The sequence below is a fragment of the Labrus mixtus genome, chromosome 21 (genome assembly GCF_963584025.1).
Source record: "Labrus mixtus chromosome 21, fLabMix1.1, whole genome shotgun sequence".
NCBI lineage: Eukaryota > Metazoa > Chordata > Actinopteri > Labriformes > Labridae > Labrus > Labrus mixtus.
Window position 1 is genome coordinate 18,233,621 of NC_083632.1, and position 13,122 is coordinate 18,246,742.

General features: G+C 42.6%; 1 protein-coding gene across 2 annotated transcripts; it reads left to right on the forward strand.

The window, feature by feature from the left end:
- Positions 1 to 441: 441 nt before the first annotated feature.
- On the forward strand, positions 442 to 3,773 carry LOC132955037 (tumor necrosis factor receptor superfamily member 5-like). 2 transcript variants are annotated; one of them, XM_061027656.1, is made up of 8 exons: positions 442 to 771; positions 1,016 to 1,109; positions 1,984 to 2,109; positions 2,329 to 2,484; positions 2,759 to 2,846; positions 2,918 to 3,090; positions 3,195 to 3,376; positions 3,489 to 3,773. In XM_061027656.1, the coding sequence occupies exons 1-8, from the start codon at positions 742 to 744 to the stop codon at positions 3,507 to 3,509; spliced, it is 870 nt and encodes a 289-aa protein (XP_060883639.1). In that variant the 5' UTR covers positions 442 to 741; the 3' UTR covers positions 3,510 to 3,773. The 2 variants fall into 2 exon arrangements, with proteins under 2 accessions (XP_060883639.1, XP_060883638.1); XM_061027655.1 differs by lacking the exon at positions 3,489 to 3,773 and having other exon boundaries at positions 3,195 to 3,482.
- The last annotated feature ends 9,349 nt before the right edge of the window (positions 3,774 to 13,122 follow it).

Consider the following 13,122-nt stretch of genomic DNA (forward strand, 5'->3'; position numbering starts at 1 on the left):
TAGGTATCCCTCTGTATTCAGTGAATGCCAATTTTTCTAACATCATATTTAAACCATTCCCATTTATTCAATGGGGATAAATAACTTTGTAGTTCAACCTTTTTGATTAAGGAGAGGGTCCTTTTGCAAAATCAGTTGCTTTTTAATACACTATTGTTACACTTGACTCCAGTATCCTGATAATATCGTATTCATGGTTTGAACTTCACACTGTTTTTACTCTGTGAAATATTAAACAGATTTATCATCAGGTAGTATTCATGTACACTTTGTCTTCAGTGAGAACATTTCTCTTTCTCTTCACAGATTCTCCTGATGAACGTCTCCACAGGTCAAACTCTGACATGTGGTGATATCAGTATGAGTTGTCCTGGTAAGATCCTGTTAATAATTAACTTTAATTCATCTTTCATTGCAGCCAACACATCTTTACTAGTTACTGAGTTTAGAGGTGTTCTCTCTCTCAAACACCAACAGTTCAACATTCAGTCTTCATTCCCTCACCTGTTCATGTCTGAGACCTTTTACACCTGGTGAACAATCTGCACCTGTCATGAAGATGATGAAGAAGATGCAGATGATGATGATGATGGTGATCTCTCTCTGACTGCAGGAAGCTGAAAACACTTTTCTCTGGGAGTGTGTTACCTGTCCTGGTTTGGAGTTACATTTCTCTTGGTCTTAAATCTGCGTTGGTTCAAACAGACGAGGAATCTGTGCTGGTCTTCTGTTACAGAGAGAATGAGACTTGGATCAGCTGCAGTGTTTCTGGTAAATGATCTTATTGAATTATCTGAGCACTGATTCAGGTTTTATATTTCTCCTCTTCAACATTTCTATCTGTGTAAATATTTGTTCTGGATGATTCTTCTTCACACAAACAGACAAACTTCAGATGTGAAGATTTGAACTCTTTCCCTCTTCTCTCTTCGTGGACTGGATGATGATTTTAGATTTCTCTCTGTATTCATGTACACTTTGTCTTCAGTGAGAACATTTCTCTTTCTCTTCACAGATTCTCCTGATGAACGTCTCCACAGGTCAAACTCTGACATGTCCTCAAAAACAGTATCAGATAAATGATAGATGCTGTCCTATGTGTCCAGCTGGTAAGATCCTCATGAATGTTAAAGAATCTTTAATTAAAGTTTATCAGGTTAGTTTCAATGTCCCTATTTTAAATAAATAAACTGACACTAACTAAAAACATGCAAAAGCCGTTTAATATTTGTATTATTTTCAACATATACATTTAAAGAACATTTACCTTTACAGTTACCTTTAAACATATTCATTATATATTATCGTCCTCTGTTCCACTTACCGTCTTCTTGTTCCTCCTTTTCTCGCCCAGACAGATTATTCTTCTTCTTTTTCTATTGGTGACTTTATTGGCAAGTTTAAGATTTCACAGGATCAATGCATTTACACTTGAAAGTGCAACAAGATTGAGTTCTGTTGGGTGGGGCCCCCTTAGGGAGGTTTACTACTGTCGTTGCAAAATTTGCACATTTTGAACCTCAGCTGTGTTTTGTGCCCCCTGCTGGTCGTTTGGGGCAACAAGCAGAGTACTGCCTTGCCAGTTGACAAACAGCCCCCCTCTCTCTCTCTCTCTCTCTCTCTCTCTCTCTCTCTCTCTGTCTCTCTCTCTCTCTTTCTCTCTCTCTCTCTCTCTCTCTCTCTCTCTGTCTCTCTCTCTCTCTTTCTCTCTCTCTCTCTCTCTCTTTCTCTCTCTCTCTCTCTCTCTCTTTCTCTCTCTGTCTCTCTCTCTCTCTTTCTCTCTCTCTCTCTCTCTCTCTTTCTCTCTCACACTCTCTCTCTCACTCTCTCTCTCTCTTTCTCTCTCTCTCTCTCTCTCTCTCTCTCTCTCTCTCTCTTTCTCTCTCTCTCTCTCTCACTCTCTCTCAAAGTTTCATGTTGTTTTAACGTTTATGTCCTTGCAGAATAAGAGACAACTCCATGTCTTGTTGTTGTTTCAAACAGGAGGTCGAGTTTATGCAGACTGCACAGAGTCCAGAAGTACTCTCTGTAAGCCCTGCCCTGATGGAACCTTTATGGACCATCCGACTTCCCGTCCAGTCTGCTACAACTGTAAAAACTGTGATGAAGGTAGATCTCTGACATTATTATCAAACTAAATAAAGATCAGAACATGTTACTAAACAGTCATCACTCTAAAACCAGCTTTCTAACCTTCAGTTAGTTTGAGTTTGATCCTCAGACACAGAGATGATCATCTGAGTACTTGTTATTTCCTTACACCAAACTGTTCTTTAGTAGAGCAGAAGTACAGTAGTTCATAAATAACCTCTGTGTTTGTGTCGACAGGTTCTGGTCTGAAGATGAAGACGTCGTGTACGATAGTATCAGACACAGTTTGTGAACCTCTGGAAGGATTTTACTGCTCAGACTCTAGAAAGGACGACTGTGTGGAAGCAAGGAAACACAGACGCTGTAAACCAGGAGAATACATCACAGAACACGGTTAGTTAAACACATTTCACTTCATCACACACAGACAGTTTGAGTTCAATGTGAACTCACAGACTGGGACGCCATTCTTACCCCGTCATGGAATCAATAAGAACGTACAAAGACGTGATGAAAACACAACCTCCACCAGTTTGTTAACTCCTCCTGTTAGCTGACATCTGAAGAACTCTTCATTAACACGTATGGTGGACGGTGATAGAGGGACTGTGTTCATGTCTAAAACAACCTCTGTGAAATAGTCTCATGTGTTCTGTGTTTCCTGCAGGAACTTCCTCCACAGACACCGTGTGCTCGACCTGCTCTGATGGAACATTTTCAAACGGGATGTTTCCATCTTGTCAGAATCACACACAGTGAGTGAAGCTTCACATCACACATGGACTCTCCAGATGTTCCTGTAATAACTGTCCCTCTATCATTACAGATGTGAATCAGAGGGTCGAGAGCTGCTGAGAGCAGGAACTAAGACAGAGGACGCTCAGTGTGGAGGACTACTGTTACACAAGTTGATTTACTTTCTTATTGTTGTGATGTCTTTATTCTCTATACTTTTAGTTTGTAATCTCGGACGGTGGATAATAAGACTTCTAATCTCAGGTAAGGTTTCCACTGTGACAATGAAATATGATCATGTTTATTTTATAGATATTATGGTCTGTCTCATCATTTATTTGATTTTTATTTCTAATGTTTTATTCCAGTAAACAGAAGACAAGCAGGACTCTCCTACCAGGTATGTTTTAAACTCTCTTTACTCTCAATCTGTTTTATGTTCAATGGTTTAATAAAGTCTCTCTTATTAATGTTTCCTGTACAGAAAGGTGAGAAGTTTAGAGAACAACCCCTGGAGAGTCTGATGTCAGATGACTCCAAAGAGTCGAAGGTGAGCCAGCAGAGCTTTGATCAAATGTTCTCTGACTGACTGAGATCAACTCTGTCCTGTTTTTACAGATTTACTAAATGTTTGATTTAAACTAAATCTCTTTTCTCCTCAGGGTGACACGGTTCAGATTTAACTCCTGCAGAGTAAATCATCTCTAGGATCCTGTTCTGGTCCAGCTGCTGGATCCTGACACACTTTGTTGATATCTGTTTATATGTATATATGTGTTTATATGTATATCTGTTTTTATATCTGGTCCAGTTTTGTTTTTCTGAGACGATGATTAGACACAAACACTTTCATCAGCGTTCCATCGGCTCTCTCACCATCAAGTTTCTCTTGCATTTCTTGTTACTATTGTCAAAAGGAATGAATAAAAAGATTTGACTAAATCAAAGTGTCTGATTCTTGAACAATAACATCAAACTATTGAATATCTGTGCTCTGCTGACCTCTGGTGGTCAAAAACAGAACTGTTTGACTCTTATTTTAACTTCAACACTGAGCTAAGAGTTCAAATATTTGTAAGTTAAAGGACAGTAAGAACTCTGAGGTCAAAGGTCAAAGGCTCAGTTCTGTTTCTGAAGTAAAGCTCTGTGTTTCATACTGAATATATCACCTGGAGGAAGAACTCTGAATACTGAACTCTGTCTCATCATCAATCTCATCTTTCATCTTTTCTTCAAACCTTTCTCTCCTTTGTGTCCTACATAAAAACATAAAACACTTTAGAGATTAAATATATAAAATATATATAAATATAAATTCAATTGAGCAACACAGATTAATAAGGGTTATAGAGGGAGAAAATAAAAAAGTAGAGAGTATTGTTCACTGTGGATCAGGAGCGCCCTCTACTGGACAACCTTCACGATGACACCATATCAATTCACTTTATTTTGGTATCCCTCAGTCATCTCTATCCCGCCTTCAACTCATTCAAAATTCAGCAGCCAGAGTCCTAACACGGTCAAACAGGAGACATCATATCACTCCAGTTCTTGCCTCCTTACACTGGCTGCCAGTCAAGCTCAGGATTGATTTTAAAATACTTTTGACTGTGTTTAAGGCATTAAATGGACTTGCCCCCGCCTACCTCTCAGAACTCCTATCCCCATATAAACCGGTGAGAGATCTTAGGTCATCTGCACAAAACTTTCTGTCACTGCCTAAATCGAGGACAAGGTGCAATGGGGATCGAGCTTTTTCTATTGCAGGACCAAAACTATGGAACTCTTTCCCCCAGACATCCGTCTCTCTCCCACTATTGGTGTTTTTAAAACTCGCCTTAAAACATATTTTTACTCAATTGCTTTTAGTGTTCAGTAACCTGTTTTTTATTTGTTTTTGTTTTTTAATTGTTGTTATTCTTGTCTGTTACTTTTTAATGCTTTGTTTCTGCAATGTTCAGCACTTTGGATCAATCAATGTTGTGTTTAAAGTGCTATATAAATAAAGTTGATTTGATTTGATATCTAAATGATCCTAATGGTGGTTTCTCCATTAAATATTTGGTAAAATGTTTGGTTTTTATATCAGCGCATATATAAAAAAATCACCCATCCATCCATCTATCTACATTTTCTTCCTTATCGAGGTCGGGTCGCTGTGGCAATAGGCGAAGTACATTTTTATTATTTATTATTATTTTATTTATTTATTTATTTGCACAGTAATGGAAAAAAACAAATAACAAGATAGACAACATTCAGTGCAGGAAGAGGCAGAAAACTCAATGAGCTTATTTGAAGCCTCCACCTAAATAATGCTAAAATATTACCAAATTAAAAAAACTAAACAAAACATAGTCAAGATGCAGAAAAGCATACAGTAACAATAAAAAACAAAACCCAGACTTCCTTCTCCCCTTCAACATTTTCCAGCTCCTCCTGGAGGATTCTGAGGCGTTCCCAGGACTGAAAGGATATCCCTCCAGTGAACTCTGGGTCTACCCCAGGGGGTTCTCCCGGTCGGGCATGCCCGAAAAACCTCTACGGGGAGCCGTTCAGGAGACCCAATCAGACGCCCGAAACACCTCAACTGTGTCCTTTAGATGTGAAGGAGTAGCAGCCACTTTTTCAGTGACTACCCATAATGCATCTTTTTACAGTCTATGGCGTGACCACAGAGGGTTGGAATGAAGATCGGTAAATCGAGAGCTCTCCCTTGAGTCTCAGTTCCCTCTTCACTACAACAGTTCGGTACAACGCCCCCATATACGCTGAGTCAATCCGTCTGTCAATCTCACGGTCCATCTTACCCTCACTCTTGAACAACACTGACACACTTAAACTCCTTCACTTGGGGGCAAATAATCACTCCCCACCTGGAGGAAGCGATCCACTTTTTCCAACAGAGAACCACATCCTTAGACCCTGAGGTGCTGAACCTCATCCCAGCCGCTTCAAACTGCCCCAATGCCTTCTGGAGGTCCCAGCATGAAAAAGCAAACACAACCACGTCTTCTGCAAAAAGAAGAGAGGATATGTTGAGAACCGTCCTCCCCCCGGCTACACCTTGTGATCCAGTCCATGAGAATCAAAGAAATAATTGGTGACAAGGGGAGACCCTGGTAAAGGTCAACACACACAGGCAACATGTCTGACTTTGTGTCCAGGATGCAGACACAGCTCCCACTTTGGTCATACCAGAGTTTGAAAAATACCAAACCGGGACCTCATATTCATGCAGTGTCTCCACACGACCCCCCGAGGGACACGGTCATAAGTCTTCTTCAAGGCTTCCTATATCCACGGTTCGAGTAGACTTTCCCCAGGAGGCTGAGAAGTGCGATTCCCCGATAAATAGAGCACAACCTCGGTCCTCCTTTCTATAATTGGGATCTGCCACCCCACAGGCATTGTCCCAGACCTCAACGTGACATTGAAGAGACGTATCAGCCAAGACAGCCCAACAATGTCCAGAACCTTTAGCATCTCAGGGCGACTCTCATCCACACCTGGTGCCACTGAGGAGCTTTCTCAGTGACCTCTGCTAAGGTTAGTGGTAAGGTTCACCCAGATCTTCAGACTCTGCCTCCCCTTCAGAGCATGTGTTGGTTGGGTTCAGGAGTTCCTCAAAGTATTCTTTCCACCACCCCACGATGTCCCAAGTCCGGGTCAGCAGTTCTCCATCCCTGCTGATAACAGCCCGGGGCAAGCCCTGCTTTCCCTTCCTGAGCCGGAGAACGGTTTGCCAGAACTTCCTTGATGTGATCCGAAAGTCCTTCTCTGTAGCCTCCCCGAAATCCTCCCACACCTGAGGAAGACCCCGGAGAAACAAGAAGACACAAATTGAGACTCTCAGACAGTTCTGTCTTTGACCACTAGAGGTCAGCAGCAGTACACAGCCATAAAACTAACATTTAAGAGTCTGACACTTGGATTTAAAAGTTCATGAAAAGCATGTGATTAAGGTTAAAGGGTTACTGGGACTAGAAAAGTCCACCAAAGGACTAAAATACAGTTCAGTTCAGATTAAATACCAAATCTCCATCTACTTATTACCATAGTGCAATGCTTACTTTTTTAAAAGGCTTCCACCTGAATTCTTTGTTTTTATGTACACTGAGCAACAAGTCATGATGGACAAAGTGTGAGGTGTTGTCTTCATGTTTGTTTGTCCCCTTCAATGATATTTATGAACCTTCCTGTTTTATTATTATCTTTAATTCATTTGTATTTTGGACCATAAAATATCATGACATTTCCCAGCGTTTACTTCATAAAGTGATGATAAAAAACAGAAACAATGCAAGTGATAGAGAGCAGACATCAGAACCATGGACAGAGTCCGAACAGAAATGAAATGTGAGACACAAATACATATCAGAAATAATCTGAAGAAATGTATTAAAACAGAGATGATTCTTTTTTCAAATGTATTGTCATTTTTTATTGTGATTATTTTTCAAATGATTTCTTCTGAACTGAAGCGCTCGGAGTGAACCCACACCACCCAGGACTCCATGTGGGCTCACATGTCGTCCTGTGTGGCCCTGGTGGGACCTGAAGTCCTTCCTCATATCCAGGTTAGACCCTCTGAATGCCATTACGTATTCATTTATGATGTCAGCCTCCTGGTCACATTTTAGTTTGGCTGCTTCTACAACAACTGGTTACCTCGGTTAATCTTCAAATACATACACATACATACATAGGCCTATAAAGGTTTTTTCTTGAGGCTACGGACTTACGGACCACAACATAACAGACCTCTACACCACTACCCATTTTGACAAGTAAATACTTTGATCGATCTATTTCAAAATAACTGCAAACACTGAGCCACTGGTTGATTCACATGACAGGAGACTGCTGGGTTGATCTTAGAAAAGCTACCTGAACATTTCTATTGCCTTGCTTTTCAAATGTAAATGTCCACGGCCACTTATGATTGTATACGTGGGCACTATACACACCACTTGCGAGAAAATAAAATAAAATGTATGCATGATCGCGCCGAGCTGGATTCGATCTCACTAAAAGAAAGTTAACAAACAGTCACATGTGTCCTGCTTTACAGCACACGCCACCTGAACAGTGTATGTTTATCAAATCCATTACGTATGTCTACGTGATGTCAGCATCCTGGTCACATTTTGGTTTGGCTGCTGTTAAAACAACTGGTTACCTCGGTTTATCTTCACAGAGCCTACCCGCACATATAAAGTCACAAAGAAAGTCACTTTGAAACCGCAACGATCTGACTCTGATGTTATACCAACCTTTCTTCATCTGAGAGCTACTCTCAACACATGAAAGTGAACTACATCACATCGCTTGCATTTTCCCCTGCAGAGCATGGGCAGTTCTAGGCAGGAGCCAACAGGGGCCAGTGCTCCTGTAACACTGAGCTTGGCCCCCCCTGTGGCCCCCCCTCCAAAAGGAAGAGCCCCTCTCAAAACACATACACAGTATTTGACTCAACAACTGGACTCACAATCTAGTATTCAATTCTGTTACTGAAACAAATATAAATCATGGTATTTAATGATGTGCGCTATTATTTGGCATATTATATATATATTTTTTAAAGCGATCATCTTGTCTATTTTTGACCTGGGTTTAATGTTCCCCTCTGCCAAAACAACTGGCCCCAGTTTAGCCCCCTCAGTAAAAGTGGTCTAGAACCGCCACTGCTGCAGAGGCTGCAGTCATCAAGACCAAAACCTCACACCACAAGAACAGTTTCTTCCCCTCTGCTGTCAGCCTCATGAACAATGTTTCAGGGTGGGAGAGGACTCAGTTATGTTTTGTGGACATTAACTTTGGCAAAATGTGACAGAGCTGCCTCTAGTTCTAAGAGTCAGACCACCAGTTCACCAAACCAAAGGTTTTTGGATGTGAATGTGATATAGTTATCATTTGCTTTGGATTGTCCACAACTTTTTTCTTGACAAGTCAAGAATAATTCTCAGTTTGTTTATTTACTCACAAGGTCTTATTTTTGTTCAGACCTCCAGAGAAAAAAAACAGAAGTAGACAACTTGTTTCCTGTCTTGAAGAAGGTATCCACTGAATTATTTTTTGTATTTCTCAAGTCATTCTCAGAGCATCGACCTCCATTTGTGGAGTGGCTGAAGGGCAAGAGTTTCTTTCTTTAGAAGTATACAGTTCTTGTGTGTGATGGTCATTCATGGTGGATTTTAACCTCTCCATAAACTTCCTTCATTAAATGAAAAACTCTGTTATTTTAGAGGATGTGTTCTGTGTGGTTGACTGATGGTCATTGCTCCTCTCCACCAGGTGGAGGCGCTGTAGGACAAACAAACACAGCAGCTTTGTGCAGGTTTAGATGGAAACAAGAAGCAGCAGAAGCAGTGCTGCTGACGCTGTTGTAACATGTAGACACTGTTGTTGTTGATCGTGTGTTTGTTTGTCAGTATGCAGAGTGTCAAAAGACTGGGTCTCGCTGTATTACTCAGGCTGCACTCCAACGTCTATTCACAGGCGCGATCCCACTACTGAGCGGCACGGGGGATTTGACCTGCTCCGTTTCCGACCTGGGCCGGTGCACCCCTCTTTGGGCGACCTGGTGGTCCCGGGCTCCCCCAGGAGCACCATATCGATACCGAGCTTAGTATGGACACCCGATCGACATAGTCCGCTGCAGCTCAGAGCTCCTGGGCTCAAACGATCCTCCAGCCTCAGCCTCCCGGTAACTTGGATTACAGGCGCGCGCCACCGCACCCGGCGAGAGGTGTCTTCATTCATAAAGACTTTGAGGTTTTACTACTAACATGACGTCATCAGGGAGCACGCTCTGGCTGCAACAGCTGCACTGTTGAAGGTTGCTTATGTCCATGTTGACTGAACCTAAAGTCTTTTTTTAATGCACTCACAAAGTTGAAGCTCAATCAGAGGTTTAATTAAAACACTAGTTCTAAAGTTTAGTGTTAAAAAAGACACTTTTCAAGTGAAGCCAGGTCAGACATTAGACTTCAGAAATGCAAAAAACAGCCTTGGATAAATAATAACATATTGCAGAGGCCTCACACTCAGGGTGGAATGACACTTCCTAATTTCATCCACTATTACTGGTCAGCCAAGATCAGAGCTTTGTTGTATTGGATGAATGTGCAGAGGGACTCTGCAGATCCAATGGAGTTTGGAAGTTCATTCCACCACCGGGGGGCGACAAAGGAGAAGAGTCTAGTCAGAGACTTAGGACCCTGTTGTGAAGGTTGGATCAGACGTTGGCAAAGCGTAGTGGGCGGGAGGGAGTGTAGACCTGGATGAGAGAGTCAAAGTAAGGAAGAGCCGTTTTTGTCGCTGTGTTGTAAGCGAGCAGCAGAGTTTTAAATTTGATGCAAGCAGTAACTGGGAGCCAGTGTAAGGAGATGAACAGCGGAGTGACATGTGCTCTTTTAGGAAGGTTCAAGACCAGTTGTGCTGCTGCATTTTGTATCATTTGCAGAGGTTTGATAGTGCATGTAGGAAGACCTGCCAGTAGAGAGTTGCAATAGTCGATGCGTGATATCACAAGAGCCTGTACCAGGAGCTGTGTAGCATGTTCTGACAGGTAAGGTCTGATCTTCCTGATGTTGTACAGGGCAAATCAACATGACCGGGCAATCAAAGCTACTTGAACCTTAAAAGTTAGCTGGTCATCAATCATGACACCCAGGTTCTGGGCAGACTTTGTGGGCATGAGTTTGGTTGTTCCAAGCTGGATATTGATCTGTGGTTGCATAGAGGGACTGGCTGGGATGACAAGGAGCTCAGTCTTTGAAAGATTGAGTTGAAGGTGCCGTTCATTCATCCATTTAGAGATATCAGCAAGGCATGATGAGATTCTTGCAGAGACTGTAACATCGTCTAGCGGGAATGACAGGAAGAGCTGGGTATCGTCAGCATAGCAGTGGTATGAGAAGCCATGAGAGCGGATTATTGAACCAAGTGAGCTTGTGTATATGGAGAAGAGAAGGGGACCAAGCACTGACCCTTGAGGTACCCCTGTGGATAAGCTGTGCGCTTTGGACACTTCTCCCTTCCACGACACTCTAAAGGATCGCCCAGAGAGGTAGGACACGAACCAGCAGAGGGCAGATCCTGAGATGCCAAGTTCAGAGAGCGTGGATAGGAGGATTTGATGGTTGACTGTGTCAAAGGCAGCAGACAGGTCTAGCAGTAATAGAACTGAGGACTGACCCGCAGCTCTGGCAGCTCGTAATGATTCTGTTACTGACAGTAGTGCAGTTTCAGTAGAGTGGCCCCGCTTGAAGCCTGACTGACAGGAACTCAGAGACTTGCTTAAAGACTGTGCCCTCAAGTATTTTTGACAGAAAGGGCAGAAGAGAAACCGGTCTGTAGTTTTCAACCTGGGCTGGGTTTAGTGTGGGTTTTTTGAGCAGAGGGGTGACCCGAGCTTGCTTGAATGCGGTGGGGAACACACCCGTTGACAGAGAGGAGTTGATGATATGCTTAAGTGCAGCATTAAGCTGAGAGGAAATGGTCTGCAGGAGGCTTGATGGTATTGGGTCTAGAGGACAGGTGGTGGGCCGAGAGCCTAGCGCAAGCTTAGAGACTTCATCCTCAGTCAGAGAGGAGAATGAGTCGAGTGAGGCACTTTTGGTTGGTGCCTTTGGGCTGAGTTGGTCAGGCTCAGAAAACTGGTTACTGATGGTTGCAACCTTTTCAGTAAAATACGAGGCAAACATGTCTGGTGTGAACAGATCGGAGGGTGGAGGAGGAGGTGGTTGAAGCAGTGAGTTAAAAGCAGAAAATGTTTTTCTTGTATCTGTGGCATTACATATCTTGATCTGATAATATGTTGTCTTGGCCGTTTTCAGGCTGGAGGAGAATGAAGTCTTTGCTTATAGTCATTGAGGTCAGCGGACTGTTTGGATTTTTGCCATTTTCTCTCTGCTGACCTCAGCCCTGCTCTTTGCTCTCTTATGACTTCCATGAGCCATGGACTAGGGTGGGTTTTGCGAGCGACACCAGAGGGCAGAGCTTGTTCAGAGATGAGGCTAGTGTGGAGCAGAGTGTGTCTGTAGCCTCGTCTGTAGAGAGTGCGGTAAAGACCATTTGGGCAGGCATGGCAGCCATTACCTCGTTAGACAGCTGAGCTGGCTTGATGCGATCGCATGTTTTGGTGGTATGACACCATTTGTGGGTGTGCCTGAGGGAGTTCCGGCAAGGAGATTGTGAATTGAATAAAGAAGTGGTCTGATAGATGCAGAGGGGTGACAGTCAGGTTTGCTGTTGAGCAGTTCCGAGTCAGAATTAAATCAAGAGTGTTGCCAGCTTTGTGGGTAGGAGGAGTTGGGACCTGCGTGAGGTCAAATGAGGATAGGAGAGCAAAGAAGTCTGTTGCCTGGGCTTTATCAGTGTGTATATTCATGTCTCCCATTTCAATCAGTGGTGTTCCATCATCAGGGATTTCTGAGAGTAGCATGTCCAGTTCCACAACAAAATCATTCAGATTACACCCTGGTGAGCGGTAAATGATAGCAATGTACATTTTAATAGGAGCAGTAACCATGATTGTGTGATATTCAAATGAGGAGTTGTTGCTCAGTGGGAAGAGTTTATTGAATTTCCAGGTATTAGAAATGAGGATACCTGTACCACCTCCACGTCCAACAGGGCGGGGTGTGTGTGAGAACACTGTGTCAACAGAAAGAGCAGCTGGTGTGACTGTATTTTCTGGGCGGATCCAGGTTTCAGTAAGGGCAAGTGCCTGAATGTCTGACATTTTTGCAAGTGCTTGGATGAATTCAGTTTTATTCACAGCAGATTGACAGTTCCAGAGGCCAAAAGTAAACGAAGGGTGGGTAGAAGAGGCTTTCTTAAGCAGAGACAAGTTCTTAAGATTTTGTTGTCTATGACAGATGTGTCTTTTCCTGTTCCCATGAATGACAGAGATTTCTTTGTAGCACATGTTGCGTTTAGCAGATGACCAGAGAAAATAGGCAAAGCAGTAGTCGTCAGACGCTTTTTATTTTGTTTTTGTTCTTATTTAAAAATGGATGCCACAGCACACCCATGCATTGTGTCAGACGGCCCGAGACCCCGCTGAGGAGAGGTGTGTACTGAATGTATTTTATTTTACACAGGTGTGAAAATAAACCTGCTCCAGCTGGTAACAGAGTCCTTGGTCTTCATCTCATCCACACAGCACAACAGAGAACCTTTCGTAGCACACACAGTGTCAAGCCAGACACCAACAAATCCAACTTAAGTCATTAGCCTAAATGTTTTGGCTAAATGGAATAAAATATAATAAAGAGAGAGAAAGAG